Source organism: Drosophila virilis, chromosome 2 (assembly GCF_030788295.1).
Source record: "Drosophila virilis strain 15010-1051.87 chromosome 2, Dvir_AGI_RSII-ME, whole genome shotgun sequence".
Taxonomy (NCBI): Eukaryota; Metazoa; Arthropoda; class Insecta; order Diptera; family Drosophilidae; genus Drosophila; species Drosophila virilis.
In genome coordinates, this window is record NC_091544.1 from 30,711,514 (window position 1) to 30,737,700 (window position 26,187).

The following is a 26,187-nucleotide window of genomic DNA, read 5'->3' on the forward strand; positions in this document are numbered from 1 at the left end:
AGTAATTTGCCGGCTCTTCAGATGGAAAACGGCAGCCACCTGCCAGCCAAGATGGCGAAAATGTCAGCGGCAGTAAAAATGGCTGCCATTTTGCATGCCGAACGGAAATATGCTATGCGTGTGTGTGTGTGTGAGTGCTGCTAATTAACAGTTTTACATTAAGTGGCCATAAAGACAGAGACTGCTGACGCATTTTAGTCTATTTTAATGTGGCCACACAAATGGCAGGCGTGATCGACTTGGACAATGAGCAGGAGCAGCATTAAACATCGCCCATGGCTTATTGCCCATTGGCCATTGGCCATTAGCCTGGTTGTCTTTCTTTGTGTCTTAAATGATTTACGTACGTTTTAAAGACCGACCATAAAAGCCAACGCTCTCTCTCTCGCTCTCCCACACTTTTGTATTTAATTTAATTAAATACTTTACTTGCTTTTGGGCTCTGCTGAAATGGTTAATGTGGTCTCCGCTCTGCATGAATTGTGGCCAAGTTATTTGCTGAAAATTATTTGCGGTCATTTCAGGCTGCTGGGTCAAACGTAAACAGCAAAAATTGGTAAGTGGATCGAGAACTATTGGGCCTTCAGATTAATGTGGCCAAAAGTAAATCAAAATCTGCAGCAAATGCAGCTGGCTAAGGCTTTGCATGGAATGTGGTCAACAACTTTTTGGCCAACTATTTTCAGCAGGTGTTTTACGGCGTACGCCCACAAATCACAAACCAATGACGGCTAATTAGAGTGAAAAATAACAGCAGCACCACAAAAGTGTAACAATGACTTTTCCCACAAAGAATTCTCAACTATTTCAGGCTGCCATCCACTGCTCCTCATGCTCCTGCTACGAGCCGGGTATCCTGCTCGTTTTTGTTCGAACTTATCAAGCGCAAGTGGCGGCAAACTTTTGGCCCATGCTGATGTAGTGAGTACAGCTCCTTCTCTGGCCCTTCCCCCACACGCACACCACTTCGGCCATTTGGGTGTACAATTTAAAAGAAGATTAAACCACAGCTGCCTTGGTCGCCATGTGCGCTTCTGTGGCGCCTCCAATAGCAACATCAAACAAGACGCCATAGCCCCAAAAACTTTGCAGCCACACCAGGGACACGTAGCACCCACTAAAGCTGGCGGGACGCTGGCGATTTCTCTGGCGACACTTGTCGAAAGTTGCGCGTAATTACGACTATGTGCGAGATAGGGAAACAGAGAGAGAGAGAGAGAGAGAGTGTGGGAGAGAGTTACAGGGCGTTCGAGGGCGTGGCAGTCAGTCAAAGTGGCACCATGCTGCGGGCTTTGCTTTAGTTTATTTGAGCCTCATGCCCTACACCCAAGCAGGACTTTTGCTTTTGTTGGTGTCTATAAATTAATTTAGTCAAATACTTTAAAATCTTTTTAAATCTTGACTTACTAAACATATATATGAATACTTAACCTGGGGTTACATATTATTATTATGTACATTTTCCTAACTTATTCAATGTTTATTTCTTTAAAAATCTTGTTTAACAATCTGTGCCCTGCTTGTAAATTTGTGTTGTTTCTTGATTCGCCCAAGGCGTGTGTTGAAAATTGAAAGTCTAATTGACAGGATAACATGCTAAAATCAAATTTATACTATATGGCTGAGAAAATGTAAATGGGCGTGTTCTACATTTTACTTTCGACAATTTAATTTCGACAGATTTTCCTTTAATTTGGTTGTTTTTTATATAAGCAAATATTTGATAATTTGCATTAAAAATGTTCTATTCCTTATCAGAAGCGCAAGAATATTTTTATTACAGTTTCTGTTAAATATATATTGTAGATCTTTGGCTTAAATGCATTTGATAAACTGAGAAATTATATCACCCATGCTCTGAAAATCATCATTAAGATGAAAGATATATATTCCATTTAAAGACAGATATATTTGAGATAATTGAAAAGTATTTCTTTTATATTCATTCTTAAAAATCAGCAAAATTCAAGACTTCAAATCGGGGTTAAAGCGAACCGGTTTTAGCCGAGCCTTTAAATGAACCCAAAAAACCATTTAATGAACATTCGAAGCGAACTAATTATAAAAAAATTATTGAGTTCAAACAGAAAATAATGGTTTTAATTTCTCCTCTATTTAAACCATTCAACTAGGTTTAAACTGTAAGCCCAATCGACCGCTTTTTATGGCTTTGCAGCCTCGATAAAACTAAAACTTTTATAAGCTTCTTAAATCAACCATTTTCCTCAATCATACATATAGTATATAGTTTGTATTGTAGCGTATTCAACTGTCTGCAGAGCCTACAGATAGTCAGAGTTACCCGAGACAATGGCCAAGTGTCGCCGCACACAAAACTTTGTGCAGGCTGCGCTGATTTTTGGTCTCAAATTGTTTGCCCGTTGTTTGACGTTTCGGCTTTTTGGTCTATGGCCATTGTCAGAGCTGTACAGCTCCCACAAACGAGGGCCAGTTTATTACAAATTTAAAAGAATTTCCATATATTAAGTGACGACAACGTCGCAGAGCATTAATGTGCTTTTAATATAATAAAGCAACACTTAAATGTGGACTCACTCGAACGGACAATAAATGAATGAGACAATGAACCGGTCTGCCATCAATCAATGTGGCTGGCTGTGCGGGATGATAACTATAATAAAATCATTAGGCTGGTAATCCCCAAACGTTTTGGCAACCGAAATCAAAATAAAATCATCAGGCCAGAAATGATGATGAATGGTCCGAGCCCGGCATCTCTGTTTGGGCATGACAAAATCTCTCTTTTTATGCCCTGAACACAAATGGGCAAGAAGGGTATATTGGCTATGTGGAAATGTGTGTAACAGGGGTGTCTGACTCTACAAAGAAGATATATTCTTGATCCGCATCAACACCCGAGTCCATCTAGTCCATCCGTCTGTCCATCCGTCCGTGTTTCTGCCTGTCTTCCCATCGATCTCAAGGACTATTAGATATCGATAACACGCCCATTGCGATGTAATCGATATAGAAATCTATCTTTTTTGAGCATAACTCGGCGGCCAAAAGAACAAGAGAAACCAAATGAGAAACCAGAATATTTCATTTTTTATATACCTCCTGCTGTTTCCCCTAAGATTGTAAATGACGGATCTTAAGATGCATTGCATTGGGGTTTGGTATTTAGACATATTTGGGTGGCATATTAAAGGCCTGAAAATTTCATAGAGAACAGACAATAAATAATCACGTTAGTCTAGAAAGATTTTCACATAGAATGGAGGTAAGGGTTGCCTGTGTGTATGCGTTTTTTGTGTTTAAGGTAGCTCGATTTTGTAAAGTTAGCTCGATTTTGTGGCAGGGTATCTCCTAGTCTGGAGCGAAACATTTCTTGTCGTTTTTTTGGGCACGCAAATCTATTTTTAATAAACAAATAGGCACACACAGTCACACTCACGCCTGGTAAGCATATGTTATAAGGCAAATGATGGTGTTGGGCATGCTCCACTAGCCAGCACTCAACAGCCACTGGGAGCAGCTACAACAACAACAACAACAACATCAACTGGCCCCATGGCATCATTATCAGACAAAACAACTTGCAATGCAAGGCCGAGATGGTTTTTTTCCATCTCTTTTCGGCTGGCAAGAAAAATGAAAATGTTTAACGGGCAAAAATAAAATACTCACGTTTCTCTCGCAGGCGAACGTGATTCAATTTGTTTTGTTGGTTAGAAAACTAAAATAGCAAAAAGAATATATAAGTAAAGCCAAGCAAAGCAGAATAATGCAGAGCAAAGCAATGCGAAGCACAACAAGCCAAAGCGTAAGCATGGCGAAAAGGAAAAATTATAGCACTGGTAAAGCAACGTTAGATGTGGGTGGACCCAGGAACTTCCCACAAAGCCGCCCCTCACCAGACCACAACAAAACTGGCCTGAACAACGCGGTCAGCAGAGCGAGCCATAAGCTAAGATCAAGGCGTTTCGGCTAGTAGAATATATGTGTGTTGAGTTTGTGTGTGTGTGTGTGTGTGTGTGTGAGTAGCTGTCGTAACTATGAATGAAAACTACTGCAACGGTGGTAATGCTGCCAAAAAGTAGGCAATGAAAATGAGGGTTGTGGGTGCCATAAGAAGTTGCCGAAATGGTCGTCAAATTCGAAGTGATATTATAATAATTATAATACAAATTTGACGTTGATCGACCATTTTCACGATTGTTTTTATTACGGGTTACAATAAGAGCTGCAGAAAACAGAAAACTGTAATAAGAGAGAGAGCGCCAAGGAAAGACGATTGAAGTGAGAGTATAAACAATGGTCAAGTTTAATTTGTGTCTATAAGCTAAGCATAAAATACTTTTGACAATTTTTAAATTCGTGAGAATCGCATGGTAAGGCATCATTTAAGCGCAGCGGAAAACAGTAACAGTCAGGACAAACAGCTCTATATATATCTATATACATTCATATATGCATAATTAAGTAGCTATTCCCTATTAACTCAACTTGAAAACAATTCAATTCAAATTTATTATTAGAACCAGAGTTCTGCAGCAACTTCTTCTAAATTTCTCGTACCACCCTCGTATTTACAGTTGAAGTTAAGTATGTGTGGCCAGGAGTCACGCCCACAGGCGCACATGTAATACGGCTATAATATAAGGTCATTTTAAATTAGTTTTTGTTTTTTTTTTTTTTGCTTCTTTTTTTTATTCTTTTGTTTCTAGGCCACTTTTGTAGTTTTCTTTTGCCATTTGTTTGGTGGGTTTTGTTTAGTCGTTGGCTATGTTTGTACAGGGAATTGCCTTAACTTCGAGTGTTGCCGTTATGACAATTACGTAACACATTTGCGTGACGTAGGTGAAGAGCATAGCAGAAGGAAACTCAACTCATGCAGCTCTCAACTGGCCACACTTAAGCCAGAATGCTTATTCATGTCAAGACTTCGATTTGGCCGGAATCACTCGCAATGACATGCCAATATCGAAGTCTATTTGGTTAGGGGGTTGATAAGGAGCACGTGTTCGAGTGTCCGACAATACCAAACAGCTTCATTTTGGGACCGAAAAGCAAAGTCAATGCCCAAAATTAATGGTAGTCGAGCTGCCTCTCATTCAATTGTTGACAATTGTTGTGCCATGTCACAAAAAGTAATAACAAAATAACATTGGCCAAGTGCGTCACACACGATTTCGCCACCTGCCTTTATTATAAAGCTTTTTATATAAATCTTGCTATTTTTGTTAAGTGTTTGATAATTAATTTAATGGTAAATATATAAATTTATATTTTTTTCCCAATTTACTTTTCAGTGAGCATCAAATTTACATCCGAGAAAATTTTGAATGTTTCTTTTCTTACTATATCCTACTATATATAAACTTATATAAGGTAAGACACTCAAAAGAACCACTGCAAATCACTTTCGATAACTTATATGTGTTTTATACGTCAAAAATCGTGATTCGCATTAAAGCGAAAGAGCTGAACTGACACCCTGAGCTTTTTTTATGCCCTGAACACAATAAAAATGGGTATAAGGGTATATTGTATTTGTGCAAAATCCAAATGTATGTAACAGGCAGAAGGAAGCATCTCCGACCCCATAAAGAATGTATTTCTATCTGTCCGTCCGTCAGTCCATATGTATGAACGCAAGGATCTCTGAACCTATAAGAGCTAGTGACTTGAAATTAAATGTAGGTGCTCCTAGTGCCTGCGCAGATCGAGCATGTTTCCGATAATCGATAACTTACTACTTACTATCGATAAAAATCGATATCGATATGCTGTTTTTTCGGCAATTTTGGTAAATAAAAAGAGCTAGAGTCACCAAACTTGACATATAGCTTCTAAAATAGAATATATATGCATTTGATGTTGGAAGAAGAGGGTTCAAGGTATCCCCTAGTCGAGAGCTCTCGACTAGAACCTCTCACTTGTTACTTTATTATTAGAGGTGGGAGGGGTGAATCATATGTTTACTGCGATCATGTCATTTTTTGCGGGTGTACTTGAAGTAGTTTTCATAAAGTTAATAAAGTCTGCTAATTTGAACTCGATTAGTTTGTACAATGTAATTTTTTCTTTATTTTTATCATTCTTTTAGCAGGAATTTGTCACAAATATAGTTATTTTATTATCCAAACCACGCGTCAGTTAATTTTTGGTGTTGAGCTTTTTCAGTCAATGAAATTGGGGCACACTTGATCTCAATCCACATCCAGAGACAGCGATTGGGAGAGTATTATGCAGCTTTCTTAAGCAGGTAAGCGTGCGTTTATGAGCACTTGCTTGCTTTTACTTTAGAAAATTCCATGAAGATCGGTTAAGAAACATGTGTTTGCGGCTCCAGCGCAAATTTCAAGAATTTCTGTATACATGTACACGCGTCTGCTTAAAATTCTATCAACAGCTTGCAATTGCGATTGTATTCTGTGCTGCCATTTAATTCGTTTTTTCTTTCTTAATAATACTTACTTGTTTTAATTTCAGATTAGCTATTTATTTTTTATTTTTCAATATGCTATACATATTCTGCTACATTTATACATATATATTATGAAGTGGCTAGGAATGAGTTCTGTCTTCTTTTATGAACATTTTTTTTGTTTTTTTTTTTTTAATTTTTTGGGGAGCATTGGGGCCACCTATAATATGAGATGTTTGAAACTTCTGCCACTATAAGAATTTACTGTTGTAAAGGTTTTCAGAATTACATGTATGCACATGACTCATAACGCTAAAGGGGAAATGCTTTTATGGTTGCTTTAAACAAATAAATAAAAATAATAAGGCTTTTCATAATACTTTAAATCTATCTAATTATAATTTATCTAGATATCTGGTGCAAAATAAAACTAAAATCTACTGAAAATTGTTGAAGTAAATAATTTTATATTATTGTGCTTTAGTGCTGTAATGTAATGTGGTTTCATGTTCGAGCTTTAGGCTAAATCTTTGAGATGTGCCACAGAAAATAAGTATTTTATGGCCTTGCGTTTGCGGTCACACTTTTTCCCCACACAACTTATAACAATAGACAAATCTTTCAATAATTTGCACAAAAGCTGTTTTGTTATTTTTAGGGCACGCTCTGGTCTTTATTACCCCAGCTGCATATATGTTTACCTGCTTCAGCCATGTCAGTGGCAGGCGTGGAATATCTGTCTGAGCTGTAACTTTATGGGAATTGTCGTAAAAGTCGATAACATCAGGAGCAGGCAACAGGCAGCGGCAACAGCAGCTGGAGCAAAATCGCTGCTGGGTGCAGGTCACAAGCAATTTAATGTCAATTTCGGTATTAAACGTGCTGTCCGGTCAATTCACCTGCTGTTCCGTCTGCTACATGCCACTTAGAGCCGACAGTTCAGGTGCCACACACACACACAGACACACACTCACACACATACTCACGCTGTTAATATTGTTGCAGCTGTATTTGATTCAAATAACTTTGCAAATCAATTTTGACACTGACCGCTGGCACTTGATTAAATGTAATTAATTTCCCTCTAAATATATACAAGTCTTGATTTATATGTGAATTATGTTTACTTAACTTTGTGAAGTTATTTGCTTTACGGCATTCAATTAGTTTTCGTTGAATTTTGCCCAACCCTCGAAAGTATGCTACATATGTTTGTCAAGTGGCTGCAAATGCCACAAAATGCTGACGTCTTTTTGTTATTGTTCCTGCTGCTGGCCTTAGCTACTGTAAATCGTGTCACGCACACATGTTAATATGTTAACAAAACGGTGACACACACACACACAAACAGACGCGCACTCACAGCAGCCGCCAGCTGCAAGCAGCTGCCAAGCACAAACTTTTTGCGTTCCCTTTATTTTTAGTCCAAAAAAAAGATGTTCGCCCGCTGCGTTTCGCTTTCGGTCTGGCGTTGGCGTTTCAAGTTGAAAATTTGCAAACAAGCCAAAGACGCAACAATATTATATATATGCACGCAGACATACATTTGTACATGCATATATATATATATATATATATATATATATATGTATACATATATACATATATGGTTGAGAGGTTAAGTTGAGGCTAGCGCGGGGCAAATGAGAATAAAGTGTTGCCTAATGCCCCACGCAACTCATATACTCTTTGTGAATTTAATAAAATCATGTATGGCCAACTTATTGGGTTAAGATTGGGGGCTATTGGGGTTTTTTTTTTTTAAATAAAATCTTTTCCCTTAAACTGTTTTAAAACTGAACCGATTAAGCCAAATTCCATTTTGCGCAATGTTTTGTCCTCCAGCTTAATTTGGCAATTTAAATTTGCCGCCAAATTGTTGTCATGTTATTTGGCTCAATCAATGCTGAAATACTATTTTTAACTGGATTTCTATGCTTGCAAAAATACCAGATATAATTTTTTTAAAAATATTTTTAAAGAAAACATATAACATTTAAAAAATTTTACATTTAATAGCTTTTTAAATATATTTCTGAACATTTTTATTGAATGAAGTCCGAAGATACTGCTTATGAAGGACTTTAAATTTACTTTGGCAAATATTAATTAATTAGTTTTGTTTTTTGCCACACTTAAGTATTATAATTGAAAAATAATAATAATACGATTTGGAATCATATAATATTCCTCTTGTTTGCCCTAATATGTTAATCTGTGCAGCACTTTGCATGTGCACTTCCATAAGCTGCCAAGTTAATCAAATATTTATAGTAGCCTTGGTTAGAGTATGGGAAATTGCAAACATTTTAACACAACATGTTAAAAAGTAGAATTTAAGTCACACACGCCGAGTAACTCAGAGAAAGTGATGGCAAAAAAAAAGGGAACAAGAGAAAGCGCCACAGACAGGCGACAGTTTGCATCAAGGCCGAGTCGCTGTAGTGTTAACACGCACACACACACACACACACACAGTCATATTCGCATGCATGTTTGTTTGTTGAGTCAGCTGCCGCCATTTTGTAACCATTTTTCCATGTCACACAATACGCACAAAGTGCTCGCAGCCCCAAACCATCCCTCCCCTTGCATCCTACTTGCCTTTGCCCAGCATCGAGCTAACCGCCCAACCATTTGACTTTATTCAGTCGCCTTTGGGCTGATGAATTTTCCGCACGCTCTGCTGCTGTCTGCGAAGTTATTTTATACAGTGTCAAAATGAAGAAAAACTCATCGCTTGATTAGAAATTTTCCTCGTAGATATCTCTCGCTCGCACACTCTTTGTTGCTTTCTCTCTTCTCGTTCTCAGTGGGGTCAACACAGCAATTAGGCAAATTGCCAAGCTGCCAAGTCAAGCTCTCCAATGACTCTGCAAATTCGTTTTAAACTTATACACATACACACACACATGCCTATCGACTTGACTTGATTAACCTGGTTAGCCCCTAAGTTGGCGGCTTCTGGTTCCGAGGTTCCTGCTTGGTGCGGAGGCTTTCAGGCGTAATTACATTAACAATTCCAAAAACATTTGCAGGCATGCGGCACGGCGTCCAAAACCCCATGTAATGTCACTCACCGTTGGGGCATTCAATGTGCCACACGATACATATCCATTATTCAGAACGTGATGCAAACAAGCCAACCACCTGTGCTACGTGTAAGACGCAGCGGGTTGTTCAATGTCCAGTGCGCCCATCCGCATTACCCGCACCACCCACACTGGTCGCCCCACAGTGTGGCCTCAGCATATTTGGCGTATGAACTTGCTGCCTAACCTTGTATGTAAGTGGAATGCAACTGGCTTCGGGCTACACCGGCAATAACAACAGCCATCCACACACATGCACAAAACACAAGCGTATTGAAAAGCTGCACAAACATGCTGCATGCAACAGCAGGGGATGTTGCTGATTATAGTATAGCCGCTTCGATAGCTTTTGCTGGCCAGTGTAGGCTGGCCACTTAGAATATGGCTAACAAAAGCTGGCGGGGCAGTTCTGTAATTAGGATTTCGTTCAGAGAACGGTCACCGTTGGGGTACAGTCAAAACAAAAGCTGCGATGACAATGCAACCCGTATTGTTTGCGATACAATTCTGATGCAGATGCTTGTACTGAATGTCAGTCGAAAATTAAGTTAATTAAGCTGGAATTGCCAAGGGTTTCTTGTGTTTTTTGTCTCTTTTCCATATGGTAGCACAATAATCAATAGTAGCGATCGCAAGTGCAGTCTGACATAATTGCGTTTCATAATGCAGACTGCTGAAAATTTAATGATCGCTATGAATTATATATTACTAAATATTATTATAAGCCATTAGCTAGCGGAGTTATCGATAACAAATCGAGGTTTCAGTCCGCTTAATCGTTTCGTTTTGGATACTTCGGATCTACAAGATAACAATATTCTGATAATTTGTCATGCTCTATTAGCTTCAATAGCTCCGCTGTGGGTCTTAGCCATAGCTGTCGATATCTTTGAAACGCATACTTTTCCTACTTTCCGATACCAAATATATTGGTAATGTGCCAGGTAATTAGATTTATTCGAAAAACCTTTTTCGATAACTCAAACTTTGGCTTGCAGTTTAATGCTTTCTATCAAAGTTCCTACAATGAGATTTTGTAAAAAATCGTTTATTTTCGTTTCGATATGTTGGCTAAAGGCATCGACAACTTTCGGTAACGATAACTAACCAATAGATCCTTTTAACGATAACTTTACCTGAAATAACGTTTCGATAACTTGCGCTATAGGAGCAAATATAACCAACCTCGTACGTTGTACGAGGTTAAAGGTGGCTAATGTCGAGCCTTGACGCTTGATAAATGCAATGCTCGACTCGCTTTTATCTGACAGTCAACTTGTTATCGCCGACTGCCCTATTACTAGGCAGAGGGCAGTACAGTTGCCCTGGGGGCATATACGTTGCCTGCATCATAAGTCAAACAGATTTGTATGCACATGCCACACACACACATGCACACATACTCGACCACATTTGCCTTTTACCACATTCTTTGCCACAGTCACAGGCAGCAGATGTTGCGCCTCATTGGACTCCAAGTGGGGGGGCGAAATCGAATGGGAATGGGCCAGGTACTGCGTATGTATTTTGCTTTTGCAATGCTCGCGGCGACAAAACGACCAAAATGAATGCTGTTCCGGCTGAATTGCAGATTTGGCCAGTTGAGTGTCAGCCACTGTGCATGTGTGTGCCTTTTCTAACTGGCAGCATTGGTTGCATGCCCCATACGGTTGCATGCACACCTTTAAAATGTTAACCAGCCCAGGTAATTATCACAGCTTTAAATGGAAAGCGAATATCTTTAAGCGGCTTATGCTTACGCTTACTCGCCTGTCGTTCGGCCAAAAAATAAACGAAAATAATGGCGCCGCACATAAATTATAACTATAAAGACATCGATTGTATGCCACAAAAAATAGATAAAAAATGAATGGCAAGAGCAGACAAGCCGCAAAAGCTCGACGTGAGGATAATCTGTACGCGGCTGAAGTTGATATCTGCTTTTAAATAACTTTCGGGCTTGTTTTAAAGTATCTTTTTAATATTTTCAGAGTATTTCGTTAATATTCTTAGGTATGCGCTTACCAAAATTAAAGAATATATCTCTTAGATTGTGCTTGTAATGGATTAATATACGTATTTAATTTGTGTATATGAGCAAATTCCTTACAAATTACAAACTCGTAAAAGTTTTTTATATATTTTTTAAAACAATCGTTTTGAGTCTCTCTATAATATTCCCAAGCAAGTCTGTATTGAATTTATATAATAATTGTTTTATTTCAGGTTTTAGATTATAAGAATTTTTATTTTACGCTTAAGTTTACGTATTGTTTATGCAGATAATTAAGATGACTTAAGCCCAAAAATTGAGTCTATATTTTATGCCTGTTAAAGTTATTTATAGTTAACTTTACATAAGCACCAAAAAAAATTGAAAAGTTTTGATCGAATCTCAAATCGAATCTCCTTCAGGGTGGCACTGTCTGTTACATCCTATGTCTTAGATTCATCACTCTGTTAGGAACATTAAATGTCTACAGGGTATTAACAAAATTCACATTTATATGGCATTTGGGCACAAAAATCGCTGCGTTTGACTTTGTCGGAGGTTCGCTGATAATTTTCGCACATAAATTAACCAAAGTTTTTCCTAGCACATACACAGATACACACATGCACACACACACACACACACACAAACAGACACATGCACGCACATTAGCTACGCTTAACTATTGGCTTCCGATTGGTTTAGTCGTCTGTGCCACATGGGAAAAATTAAAAATACTGCTAAATGCTTTTCGGCCAGTCCAAAAATGTTTTGTGTGCCTGTGTGTGTGTGTGTGTGTTATGGCCGGTTGTGAGTGCAGGCTCAATTTCAGTGGCAATATGTTATGCTATGCAATCTGTTAATTTTGGCCAACTTTGCTGTGGCTTCGTCCCGCTTCCCACCCACATTCCTTGCTGGTCATTTGATCGTTCGTCTTCATTGCGTATTGATGCGCCCTCATGTGAAATAATTGCCGCTGCTGTCCAATGGTGTTTAATAAAACATGTGCCTGTGTGTGTGCGTGAGTGTGTGTGTATGAGCTGAAGCCAGAAGTCATGCTGGTATTGCTGTCAAGGCTATTAAGTTGTGAACTCAATGGCCAGACGGCTTAACTGGCTGGCTGATTTTGCCCTTTATCATGGCTAAAGCGACAACGCTTTAATATCCCTTGGCTATTTTCTACTCTAATGGGAATTTTGGCCAGTCGGCTAAACAGCTTATATACATTTATTAATGTGTGTACGCCTGATAATGCCACTGAAATATTATATGTTTGGCAATAGTAGCAGATAAGATATTCCATAATTCTTCTCCAACAATCAGAATTCGTGTTGTAATTTTAATGATGTTAATAACTGCGATGTGATCTAAGTTGTTTGTTGCTACTTTTGTAAATCCTTTTGATTATATATTTATATATTCTCAGCGTAAACGAAGATCTTTCTCTAAAAAAAGTCCCCTGACGACAGCACGGGTTTAACTACGCAACCTTTAAGGGTTTTAAGAAAACATCTAAGTCGGTATCCGAATTTTTCTTTAGTAAGATTGAAATTTACAAAAAAGGGAATAAATTAAAAGCATAAAACTAAGTTAGCACATTGAAATTATTTGAAAATGTACTTTATTTTTGAATAAACTTTATTTTACAATATTTTCATTCATTTACTGTATTAATATTAATTTGAATTAGTTCTTGACATGTACCATTTTACTCACTTGTTAGCAATTTACTTAAAAAAAGCTATTACACATATCTAAAATAATTTTTTTAATTATTATCAATTACCCAAATTTGCTGCATTTTGTTTTTTTATAGGAACCAAAAAAGCTTTCATATTGAAATGTTTAATTTTGTTGTAATAAATAAAATGATGCATTTTAAAATACACATATATACTAAATAAATGAGAAGCGCTTTTTTTTTTGTTTTAAAGATCTTAATAATTACAAATTATTTGCGAAATTATATTTTAACATGTTTAAACTGATCACAGCAAATTGTTCTGAATACCCAAAGAGAACGAGCGAAATATATTAACAACAACAAAAGTGTTAAATATTTTTTCTTTCAATAATTTTGTTTCTGTGGACTTATTTTAAATATTTCGAACTTTATGCATTCAATATATGTATTTTTTTTTTATTTTTCCAAAAATGTATTTACATTAAAAATTTGCTTTAAATATTTTGCTAAATTTGAACCAAGTCTTGTGCTAAATCAATTTTATTTATTAATATTGTAAGTTTTTAATTCATTTGTTTAACACAGATAAATATTTAACTAAATTTTGTAGTATTCATTTTTTACTTTTATTGAATTTTTACATTTCACTTCATGAACTTAATACGAAATGCTGAGTTTCGGGCTGTGTGTCTCGCTCCAGTGTGAGTGTGTGTGTGTGTGTCTTATGAGGGCGTGTATGTTTTTGTGTGCTGTGAATGTACATATATACATATATATATGTGTGAATGAGTGTGTGTCTCTTTCGACGCTGTTAGTTGATCTCAAAATGTTGCGCCTAGAAAAAGTTTAGGTATTAGTTATGGGCGTGTGTCTATGTGGGCGTGTTGAATGTGGCTTTATGCTAAATTCTAAATTTAAATTGTAAACTAGGCAACAAATTGAATTTGTTGAGTATTTTCTTTTTTCCCCATGATAATATTTAGTTTTGCTGTGGTGGGCCCTACGTGTAGTTATTGTAATTGAAATTTCTAGAGCTGTTGTGGCTTGTTTGTTTCTTATTGTTGTTGTTGTTGGGCTGTTGTTGTCTTTTTGGCATGCTGCTTACTACTTGCTAAACAAAAGTTTTGCTCTTTGAGTTAGGTGCCTTAAACTTAAAGGACTTGATAATAGGAGTTATTTGTTTTTTGTTGTTGTTGCTGTTATTATTATTGCTAAGAGCCAGCTGATGTTGATAGACGCTGTCTGCTTGGATATGTCTCATAATATATAAATGGCTTACTTATGCTGTCTTTTAGACACATTCTGTGCCTCGAACTTGCAGCGGTGCCTGTGAATAAGAAGAAAAAGCCCAAAGAAAAATGTTAAAAAGAATTTACAAGTGTTTTAAAAGTGCGAAAATTCGCTTAAAGTAATTTAATTTAGAAAATAAACTATAATATAATGTAGAATAAAACGAAAACTTTTAAATAAGAAAACTACGTTTCTGCATGTTTTTAAGTTACAAAAAAAAAAAAAAAATAAAGCTAAGGAAATGTCTGTTTTTACAACTTATAAGTAATATGCAATAATAATTTTAAACATATTATAGTAAAAAAAAGATAGTATCGAGACAATATGAGAATAACTTTTGTCCAAATTATTTACAAGAAATTAAATAAATGTATTGTATATAATATAGATAGATATAGAAAAAAATTAAGAAAAAATGACGCAAAATTAATATGCAAATATAAATAATATATAGATATAAGTAATAACCAGCATTGTAAATATAAATAATATTGTAATATAAATTAAAATGTAAGTAGTTTATGAATTTAAGTAATAAATAAAAATGTTTGCTGGGACTCTTAAATAAGACTACCTTCAAACATTTATAAAAAATTATATTCAAAACAATGAATGAAATATATATGACTGAAAATTTTATAAATAATTGTAAGCTTAACAAAAATTAGAAATCAGAAAATCATTAAATAATGCTTACACTAACAACATTATACAAAAAAAATACAATTGTAAGTACTATAATGTAATTTATAATTGCAAAACGTATTAAATTTATTATTAGCACACAATGCAGCTTAAATAATTTTAAAACATTTTACACATTGAAAAAATAAAATAAATAGGTATTTCCACAGAAATGTTAATTTGCTTTGATTTTTTGATTATGCAAATTTTCAGCAGCATTCAAGCGCAATAGAAAATCTCTTTTAATGACATTTTGTTTAATTTGGCATAATTATCTTGCTGCTGTTATTGTTGTTGTTGGACAGCAAAATTAAGCGCTCTAATTAAAAATGGCAGCAGGTAGCCAAATGCAAAATTCAATTTAATTTAAATATTTTAGTAAATTGAACCGAAAGCTGGGCTCGAATATGGGCGGATATTTTGACGCTCCATTGACGCATTTTAATTGGCCCTGTTTTCTTGTTGTTGCCATTTAATTGGCCAATTGATATGGAACATTTCGCAACTATACAATTAGCCTGGCAAAAAATACCGTGTCAGTTAGTATTCAACAAAAGAAATGGATCACAAAAATTGATATTTTAAATTATGAAATTATAAAATAGCTATTATGCTTGCTAAACGTGTACATAATAGTAAAATATGTTTGAATCTGGCTACTTATTTATGTATTTATAAGCCCGCAAGACTTACCAACTATTTGCTAAATGAATAACTAGCTTTGCCTCTTGGCCATGTTTTTCGTTTCAGCGTTTTGTCCGCTCGCAGCGTGCAAAATTTATAAATAAATTTGGATAAAATACTGGCAACTTTTTTTGTTTGTTTTATATTTATGGGATTATGCACACAAACAACAGTGCATAATTGTCTTAATTTAATGTGAATAGCTTGTAATTGGTGTGGTTTAAACAACAGGAGAAAGGATTCTTCGGTCAGCCAAAGCTTGAATACCCTTGCAGTTATACTATGTCACACATGCATATATATTAGTCGATATGTTTCTGAGCATAACAATACTCTTTTCATGCAGCAAATTGTTTACTTTTGCAATCGTCAATAATATGCAAAAGAAATTGTTTTAAAAATGCAAATAGAATGAATAAGTTTTGCTTTAGCATTAAAGCTTTGGCCAATTGTTTCTATGTCTGCTACGACTGGTTAATCTCGTTATGATCAAGTATAACAATGGCACATAGAAACTATTTAGAGATGGGTTCTTATTACATATTTATTAGTATATTCTGCAAGGGTATATGTAGGGCGCCAACGTGAACTTAAACAAGTAAACTAGCTATAAATGCCAAACTTTTTTCATAGCTCTGTTATTAGTCATATTTTTTGAACATATAAAATGAGAATGTAAACAATATAAAAAAAAATTTATGGAAAATGTCTGCTTTGGAACAGCTTAAGAAAGTCACGACCATAGTCGCCGATACGGGTGACTTTGATGCCATTAATGATTATAAGCCGACGGATGTGACGACAAATCCATCGTTAATCCTGAACGCCTCAACTATGGAACGCTATAAGCATCTTGTACAGAATGCAGTCGAATATGGCAAACGTAAGCAGGGTACACTGGAGAATCGAGTTGAGGAGGCAATGGATTATTTGTGCGTATTATTTGGCTGTGAAATTTTAAAAATTGTGCCCGGTAGGGTGTCTACAGAAATAGATGCCCGTCTCTCATTTGATACAACACAGAGCGTGGAAAAGGCATTGAAATTGATTAAATTATATAAATCATTTGGCATACGGAAAGAACGTATTCTCATCAAATTAGCCTCAACCTGGGAGGGCATTAGGGCGGCCGAAATTTTGGAAAAGGAGTATTTCGTACATTGTAATCTAACACTTCTCTTCTCCCTTGTTCAGGCTGTTGCCTGTGCGGAGGCAGGAGTAACATTAATCTCGCCGTTTGTGGGCCGAATTCTGGATTGGCATATCGCAAATACGGATACGAAAAGCTTTGAGCCCAACGATGATCCGGGCGTTATATCTGTGCGAAATATCTATAACTACTATAAGAAAAATGATTATAAGACCTCAATTATGGGCGCATCTTTTCGGAATACGGGCGAAATTAAAGCATTAGCTGGATGCGATCTGCTAACGATCAGCCCAGCTCTGCTGAAAGAATTGGAGCATGATCGAGGCGAAGTGCCCGTCCAATTGTCTGTTTCGAATGCCAGACAGCAAAATATCAAGCAATTGTGCCTTTATGAGAATAAATTCAGATGGTTAATGAACGAAGATGCTATGGCTAGTGATAAACTAGCTGACGGCATTCGAAAATTTACATTAGATACCATAAAACTGGAGAATCTAATTCGTTCTTTCTTTTAACCATTTAATCTGCCATACTTTTGTCAATGAGCTCAATGTTCGCCACATTGTTGAAGCAGCGACCTGTGCTTACAAATTTTCAATTTAATATTGAATTTGTGGCATCAAAATAATTTTGTTTAAAAATATAAGCTTTTTTTATGATACATGACGCACATAAATTAAATTTGTAGTTAAAAATAATAATTGAACTTAGCCCTTTTATTAATAAATAAATTTTATGAGACTTGGTAAAATTTCCTTTAGTTGTAATAGTAAATCAACCTAATTTGTTTTAATAGTGTGCAAAATATATCAAAAACTTAGTTCAAATTTTGGTTTTTATAGCTATTTCACCTCATACAAAAAGTTCTATTAAAAAGTGTCACAACTTTTGGATGATTTGCTTTTTTTTTGTTTTTGTTTTTCCCACAAATAAATCTCTTTAATTGCGCATAGCTCTTTGGCTCGGTAAATACATAAGCACACATATACATACATCTATAACTATTATTTTTAACACATTGATATGATAATAATTTGTTTTCAAATGTGATAAATTTATTTTATAAATATAATAAATAATATATATATGAATAAATTTTGGCACAGCATATTTATCTGTAATAAACACTCAGATATTTGTTGTTGAATATACATAGGGGCTCCAACTGTTGCCCAACTCTCTACCAAATTGTACTTCAATTTCCTATGCTTAGCTTAAACTTAGCCCTAAACATTCAACTTAAATACTCGCTTTTTTTTTTCTATTTCTTTCTTTGACTCAGCGATCATGGTCTAAAGTAGTTGTTGCTTAAACCCTATCGAATACTTATCCATCTATATACAACATTTAGTTCTAGCTTAGGCAATACTTTTCTTTTTCTAGCGTTCAGCTTAAAATCTCACATAGCTAAAATCATTTGGATTTGGCGCTGACGTCACTATTGACCCGCTTACCTCTTCCTCAACGGCCGTGGCATATCTATTGATAGTCGCATTCTTCTCCAAACTGAAATTATCCTCTGTGGTCTTGTTGTACGTGGGATTTACAAAGTTCATTGTATTGCCCCGTTTTGGGTATTTCTTTAACACGCAGTAGGATAACTATGTAAGAGGTAGAAAAATAAAATTAAATTGATTACTTAGTTAATTCACAAGTGGCGGTACAAATAACTGTACTTACGCTTATAACAGCTGCTGCGGCTATTAGCGCTCCTATGACAATTAAGGCTATTTTGCCCGAATCCCCTTCCGTTGGCTGTGCCGTCTCCGCGACCTTGCCACCCGTATGTGTCGCATTTCCGGTGTTTTCAGCATCTGTTGGACCAGAAAAAGGCAAAGGTAAAGTGAGAATTGACGTTAACTGAATTATTTTAAGTTATGATGAATACCAAAACCGAAACCGACACCAAATATACACACAAATTAAGAACATAATAAGTAAGGTTTATAAAGATCTTACAACCAGAAACCAATCCCATTGTCATGATTAACATCATGAATATAAAAAAAAAAGTAAGAAGTTCTAGTCGGAAGCTCCCGACTAGGGGATACCCCAAACCCTCTTCTCTCAACATGAAATGCATATATATATTCTATTTTATAAGCTATGTGTCAAGATTGGTGACTCTAGCTCTTTTTATTCACCAAAATTGCCGAAAAACAGGATATCGATATCGATTTTTATCGATTGTTTGAAAACGAAATGGGTTATCGATTATCGGAAACAAGCTCGATCTGCGCAGGCACTAGGAGCACCTTTATCTAAATTCAGGTCTCTAGCTCTTATTGGTTCTGAGATCTTTGCGTTCATACATACGGACGGACAGACGGACGGACAGACAGACGGACATGGCTAGATCGACTCGGCTATTGATGTTGATCAAGAATATATATATACTTTATGGGGTCGGAGATACTTCCTTCTGCCTGTCCCATACATTTGGATTTCGCACAAATACAATATACCCTTATACCCATTTTTAATGGGTTCAGGGTATACAAAAAACGTTTGTTTTATAACATAGGATACAAATATGTTTTTCTATCTACTTCAGCCGTTCTGTTAGAGATTGGTAGCTTTTAAAAAAGGCATTGCAATAATTTTTCAAAATATAATAAAATGTATTTAATTTGCGAAGTTAATAATAACTTGGTTGATAAAGGGGTTAAAAGTCATATCTCGGATGGGCTCCACTATGGAGTTTTAAGGGAATTTTTTTCTCAACATTGATTGAAGTGGATTATAGGATTATAATTAATGATCATATTGTATTATATATTGAGCTATTTAATAAATAACTAGTTTATTTTCTAGAACTACTCATTTTAATATGCCTTAAATAGGGGAATATTTTATACATTTTTCAAAATAATTAAGCATTCTTCCAATGCGGGCACGCCTCTTCCTTTGATTTGTTTATGGTTTTTTGTTTTTGTTGTTCTGCGTGTCCAGCCCGAACATAATTAAAATATCTCCTTATTTTTAGATATTCCAAAAAAAACAAAAAAGTCGACGACATCCCGTGGCGAATGTTTCCGCTGTGTCCCTATTTCAGTCCGCTGCCCGCCCCCTTCATTACGTTGTCAACTTTTTGTGTCACGCTTTTCGCCTTTTGTGAGGTTGTTGTTGTCTGTGCGGCAGGAAGTTGTAGGATTTTTCCGCTGTCAACATAATTCGTTTTCATATTTTCCGTTTAGAATTTGTTCAAAAGTTAAGCACGCAGCAGCCAGGACGCAGGGCGCAGGACGCGTTCGCCTGGCAAAGGATGTGTCGCATTTAACAGCATTGCACGAACTGTCGCCTCTTCTACATCTGCCACTTATCATTGTTCGCGCTTTTGTTGTTCTTATTAATTTTTTGGTCTATAGCCCGTCATAATTTCCATGAACTGACAACTGGCCCGCCCGCTGCTGCGGATCAGCAGGAGAATATGACGCATATGGCAACTCCAGCAGCAGGAATTATCATTAAAAGTTGGCACTGGCAACAGCTGCACAGCATCGATTGTTAACGGCAAAGGGGCGGTAAAGCGTGGGCGAGAGAGAGAGTGAGAGAGCCAGTTTATTTTGAGGCATTTTTGCAATTTATTTGCGGCATTAACAGACAGTCAAGTGGCAAAAGAAAAGCAGTTGAAAAGCTCTACGCATATTTGCCACATTAATTGCACGTTGTGTGGAAGTGTGTTTGGGTGTGTGCACTGGTGTGTGTGTGTGTGGGTCTGCTAAAATATAAGCTGCTTTCAAATGGTTTGAGAGCAGGGGCAATCATAATTTTCTATAATTTAAATTCTCTTTCAAAGGCTGCTAAAAAGCTTACACAGCTAAGGGCTGACTGAAGTCGGTTAAGAAAAGATGTTTCGAAAAGGGTTTCCGCTAAAAATAAAGCACATTTGTTTTTTTAGCTTTGTGAGATTTATTGAGCGTATATGTGGCGTGTCTAGGCTCTTGTTAAAATAATCCTGTTATACCTAAAAACAACGAAAATCTTAAGACTTGTGAATTATTAAGGGAATGAAGGCGAATTTGTTTTGGATGAAGTCTATAGATATCATTTTAAATTTTTATCTATAATTCATCTTTTTTTCATACAAAATGTTTATAAATTTCTACAGTTTTGTGATGGTGAATATTTTTACTAACACTAATAGCGAAAATGGACAATTTTCCTTAACTTCTTCTGGCGAAACATATTCTGGGAACACCTTGTAGCTGTTGCTGTTAGGCAAATTCCTTCTTTGTTTGCTATACTTTATGTACTACCATAAATGTCATATATTATTGCTGCCACCCTAATCTATGGCAAATGCAATTTGCCTGCTTCGCAACACAAAACAAAGTAATGCTCCCCCAATTTTTTGTACTCGCGCTTCCACTTTTTATAATCCTGCACACATGTGCTTTATGTTTTTATTTTTTTAACACATGATACGCGGGCACAGACGTTGCCTGCCACCAGGTGTGTGTGTGTGTGTTTGTGTGTTGCTGGGTCTCACTAACGTCATAAAAATTCGAGACCTTCGCAACGCGCTGAATAAATGAAATAAAATCGCATAAAATGTGTGGCCAACTTCTAATTTTACTTTATGCTTCAGAGTGAGATGTGTATACATACATATATAGATATAGATAGAGATAGTCTGCCACCTTCTCGGACAATGGCAAATGGTCAACTGACCAATTGCAGCTGAAAGTCATACCAGCTGAAAGTCATAAAATTTGCAAACAGCCGCTGAAGCCAGTCACCACCCCGTCAGCCACACCCTCACTTTATATGTTGGCTATTAAAGGCGCAGTCGTTACTTTCGACGGCGGCCAAGTTTATGGCGGTTCGGCGGCTCTGTCTATCTGTCATGCTGTCTGAACGTATTTGCAGAAGTTTGCCTGCGCTTAATTAAGCAATTTGAAGTGCGTCGGCTGTTTGGTAGAGGATGGGCTGAGGGCGGGGGCGTGACGGCTTCGTTGTGGCGATAGAAAAAGTAGCACAAACCGCTAATTGAAATTGCAGTTATGGCCGGTATGCTTGTTGCCTTGGCTTGGTCATCTAATTGAAATAGCCCTTAACTAGTTTATAGTTATTTACTTGAACCACGCCCCCTCCCCCCCCCACTGCCTGCTTCCCCCATTCGCACACACTTCTCGGACTGTTGCAAAACTTTTGCCAAAGCACTCAGCACTTGCTGCTCGTCCGGCAGGACTCGCTTTAGTCCTTAACTGCTCTTGTAATTTTCTTGGAATTGTATTGCACTCGCCTTGGACCAGGCAATGTAACGGTATTTGCTTGAGCCGCTTAACGTTTGCCTCTTCTTCTACAGTTTCTCATTTTTTTCTCATTTCTTTTACTTTTAAAACTGACGTAATTAGGCGCATTTTGTACGAGCACCCACTGCTAAGCCCCGGACAAGCAGCTGATTTGGGTAGGCATAGAAACCATCAAAGTTCTTGTCGACGAAGGGACAATGCTGGCCATGTTTATACATCAACTGTGGGCCAAGTGGAACTCAAAAGGGGGTTAACAGCACAAAATATTAAATTGAAAGAGATGTTGAAGTTTCCAACAGAAATAATTAAAGTGCTATTTAAACTTAACCCGATTGTTGGAAATGTGCAGTCATTTAGGGTTCAATGGCAAAGATTTATTTTTCCGGCAAGCAGATTCGAAGTTCAAAGTGAATTTATAAAAACTTCTTTACTTTGTTCAATTTATTATTTCGTGATTAAAGTGAATCTGAAGCGACAAATTAAGCAGCTAGATATTATATAATTTTATATCAAATTAAAAAGTATATGATCTCAAGCTGTTTGTCATGTTGCTGTCAAATTGAACATCCTTTCAAATTACGTACACATGAACTATTTGCAAGGCACTTGATTTGTATGCTAAATACTAGGTATAAACTAGTGGTATAGGGGTTACCACCTAACAATATATACCATAACTAAAAAAAAATTGCAACGCGCGTAAATCAACTCTTAAATAGCAGAAAAATACCAAATGATTGCAATTGCAATGCAAAAGTAGCTTTTCTGGGCACTTCAATATTAATATACACTTGGGGTTGCCATTTGACAATATGTACTCCATTATAAAACACAAAGCAACGTTGTCATCTGACATTAACATTAATAGAAAATAGAAACGCAAAGTTGCCACTTGACTATATAGAGCTAGTATAATAAAAATAAGGGCTGCCATTTGACCATGCAAATGACTGTGTAAACGTACCAAATAATTTGTAATCAGCACTCAAGTAAGGACTTGTCTCATTCGAAAATTAAATTAGGGCTGTCACCTAACAATATATATTAAAGAGGACAACTGCAGGCAACAGAAAGCTTGCAATAAGCAGCTTTTATTAACTTTTACAATTGTTCAAATCAATTTGACAACTCTATGTGGCGTTGCCAGATGTGCATACAAATTTTAATATTTCGTTGACATATGACTCAAAATGAAGTACGTGCAATGGAGCTTGTTGCTAAGGTGAGGAGGCAAGATGAAGAGCAAAATGCTTGAGCTGCTGACGAATTTTGTAATGTAACAAAATGTTTTCACTTCACTTGTGTACGTATGTATGTATATATAGCGTATCTATTGGAAGCGCAAACAAATTGCGACTTGAGGACAATTTGATTTTGTATTATTAAAAGCTTGCTGACTACCATAAAACGCTCGACATTTTATTTGCATACAACAGAAGTACACATTTGTACGTGTCTATGTGCTTTTTTTCATTTCCCGGAAATGTTGTTTATTCACAACATTTTTGGCTTTTATGTTTTGTGCTGACAACTGCTTTTATTTGGGCAAATAGATCAAAGCATGCTCTTTGTTATTTGCACAATGACAACGGCAAATTCTTTCTAATTGTCTTGATTAACTGCTATCGTGGCAATCAAATAAAATTGAAACATAGATAAATCTATGTTAGCAATATTTAGCATGCTTGTGTTGCACATTTGGCGGACCCTCTGCTAATTTATGAGCTCTCCATATCCTGCTTTCCTGCTCATTCCCACGCCTGACAATAATTCGCAGCTGTAGGTGCTGACAGTGCCAATTTTCGAGCTGATGGATGTGTGCGGCTGATGCGGATGATGAATTTCTGGTTAAACTATTTGCTACACCAATTCCGATGTTCCTGCACCCGCCGCTTGGCTGGCTTTCAGCTATTGCTGCTGCTGCTGTTGACCATGTCGTTTTGTGTACAATTTAATTTCATGGCGATTTGTTGAGAGACGACAACGACAACGCTTGCCGCTTGTCAGCGACAAGTCATCCAGCCAGTCAGCCAGCTGCCGTTGCCGCTGCCGCTGCCTCTGTCAGTCGTTCATCATCCGCACTCACATCCACATCCACATCCGCATTCGTATTCACATCCGCATTGTCATTGCTTTTGACAGAGTTGCCGCACAAATTGCATGGAGAAATGCGTGGGTGTAAGTGTCATAGGGTTGTCGCTTAAGCTTAAACTGCATTTGAGCTGAATGGGGATAGCTCAGTAAGGGGCGAGCATAGGGATTAAAAGGGAAGAGCTGGTTGTGGGGGAAGGCTTGTAACCATTGTTGCCATTAAACATGTCACTAGCGCTTCCTTTTTGGTGGTTTAACCCCTCACTGTGCCGCTATATTTATGTATGTTTTACGTGGAAACACACAACATGGTTGTGCTGTGTTTGACTCTGGCATGTGTGTGTGTGTGTGTGTGTGTGTCTGTGTGTCTGTGTGAGTGTGTGTGTCGGTGTGCATTTTGAGTGATTATGTCGATATCATTGATGTTGATTTATGATGATGACATGTGAGCGTTGGCGGCGTTGAATGCATGTGTAAGAAATTGGAGTGACAAATGGCATACAAAATGAAATGAGAGAGAGAGAGCGAGTGAGTCACTCAAAGAGAAAATGAGATAGAGAAAGTATTTACATATGTGTTCGTGCGGACTCTCGCATTTTGTTGCCTGCGAATAATTTGAGGACATCACAATATGTCATTAAGTTATGAGTTGGTATAAAAACACAGAGCACATATATAAATAATGATGGACGGGATTAAAAGTAAATAAAGCTTACGCAATGGACTATAATTAGTGTAATCTATGGGGTAGCTATTGAGCTAATTGAGTTAAAATGATGGATTATAATTAATACATAAGGATGGATGGTCTAAAATTAATATTGTGAAATAGGATAAACCACCGACACCTGATGCTCAATGTGCGTATCAGAACAAAATTATATACAAATCTTCAATTAAAACGTTTCTTCAAACTTAAAAAAAAATAATTAAAAAAATTTTAAAAACATTGCGAATAATCAAGACAACATTTTTTTATAAAAAAATTATACTAAATAAATAATAGAGAGAGAGAGAGAGAGGAGAGGAGAGGAGATAAGATGAGGGGAGCGAAGAGAATAGAAGAGGGAAAATTTAAGTCCTTTAATATTGTAATATTGATTATTTTCTGATCAACGCACACAGACAAAAATACGATATATTTAAACTAAAGTCCGCCACCTCAACAAGTAAACGAAATCGAAAAATAAAACTCATACCCGGCGCTAAGCTTGGCGCATCTTGAGGTAGATTCGCGAGTGTTGGCGACGACGTCGAGACTTTGAGCCGCGTTGTAGTTGAATTTACTCGCCTCGTGGGTTTTACGGGGCGTATGCGTACTATGGAGCCAAGAGAAGGGTGGGGCAAAATTCAATTGAAGTAAAATGAAATTAAAATAAAATGGGTAATGAAATTAATTTAAAATAACAATAGAGCAGATGTTAAGGGCCGTAATAAGGCTCAGCTGCAGTCTCGTGTGGCTGCAGCCACCACAACCAGGACACGTCGGCATCCAACCGCGAATGCAGCGAGCCGTGCCGGCAATTACGACTGCTCTTGTTACATTCGTGGAATGCATTTTCCAAAGTACATTTTAAGCCCCAAAACCCAGAAAATAAATCCGGTAAATGGCAAAGCTACTTACGATCTTCGACGCACATCAGACCATCGGGCATCAGCTTGAGGCCCGTTGGACAGGCACAGGATATGCGCGGACTGCGCTCATTGATGCGCGGCGCCGGCAGGCAGAGATGTGAACAGTGGCCATTAACCGCTTGGCAGTGATTAATGCCATCGGGCTGGCGATAAGGATGATACACATGGATGACCATGGGATGTTGGAGCTGTGAATGAAGAGAAGAGCGTCAAAATAGAAGGAATGTTTATC

The 26,187-nt window shown here is 36.9% G+C and overlaps 2 protein-coding genes across 10 annotated transcripts in view; one reads left to right on the forward strand and one right to left on the reverse strand.

The window, feature by feature from the left end:
- Positions 1 to 13,077: 13,077 nt before the first annotated feature.
- Positions 13,078 to 26,187, reverse strand: part of LOC6632989 (very low-density lipoprotein receptor) — a 47,989-nt gene continuing 34,879 nt past the window's right edge. For 6 of the 9 annotated variants that reach the window (XM_070207429.1, XM_032433818.2, XM_015170340.3 and 3 more), the window contains 5 exons: positions 25,945 to 26,143; positions 25,520 to 25,639; positions 18,652 to 18,785; positions 18,426 to 18,572; positions 13,078 to 14,490 (listed from right to left, as the gene is read on the reverse strand). In XM_070207429.1, the coding sequence (XP_070063530.1) occupies positions 14,455 to 14,490; positions 18,426 to 18,572; positions 18,652 to 18,785; positions 25,520 to 25,639; positions 25,945 to 26,143 (636 nt within the window). In that variant the 3' untranslated portion in view covers positions 13,078 to 14,454. The remainder of the gene's footprint in view (positions 14,491 to 18,425; positions 18,573 to 18,651; positions 18,786 to 25,519; positions 25,640 to 25,944; positions 26,144 to 26,187) is intronic. The other 3 variants (XM_002056454.4, XM_015170343.3, XM_032433817.2) reach the window with 2 other exon arrangements.
- LOC6632988 (probable transaldolase) lies at positions 16,462 to 17,745 on the forward strand. The gene has a single exon (XM_002056453.4). The coding sequence runs from the start codon at positions 16,527 to 16,529 to the stop codon at positions 17,484 to 17,486; it is 960 nt and encodes a 319-aa protein (XP_002056489.1). The 5' UTR covers positions 16,462 to 16,526; the 3' UTR covers positions 17,487 to 17,745.

Bases quoted from the DNA above. Each gene is read 5' to 3' on its own strand.
- LOC6632988 (XM_002056453.4), top strand. From the start codon at position 16,527: ATGTCTGCTTTGGAACAGCTTAAGAAAGTCACGACCATAGTCGCCGAT.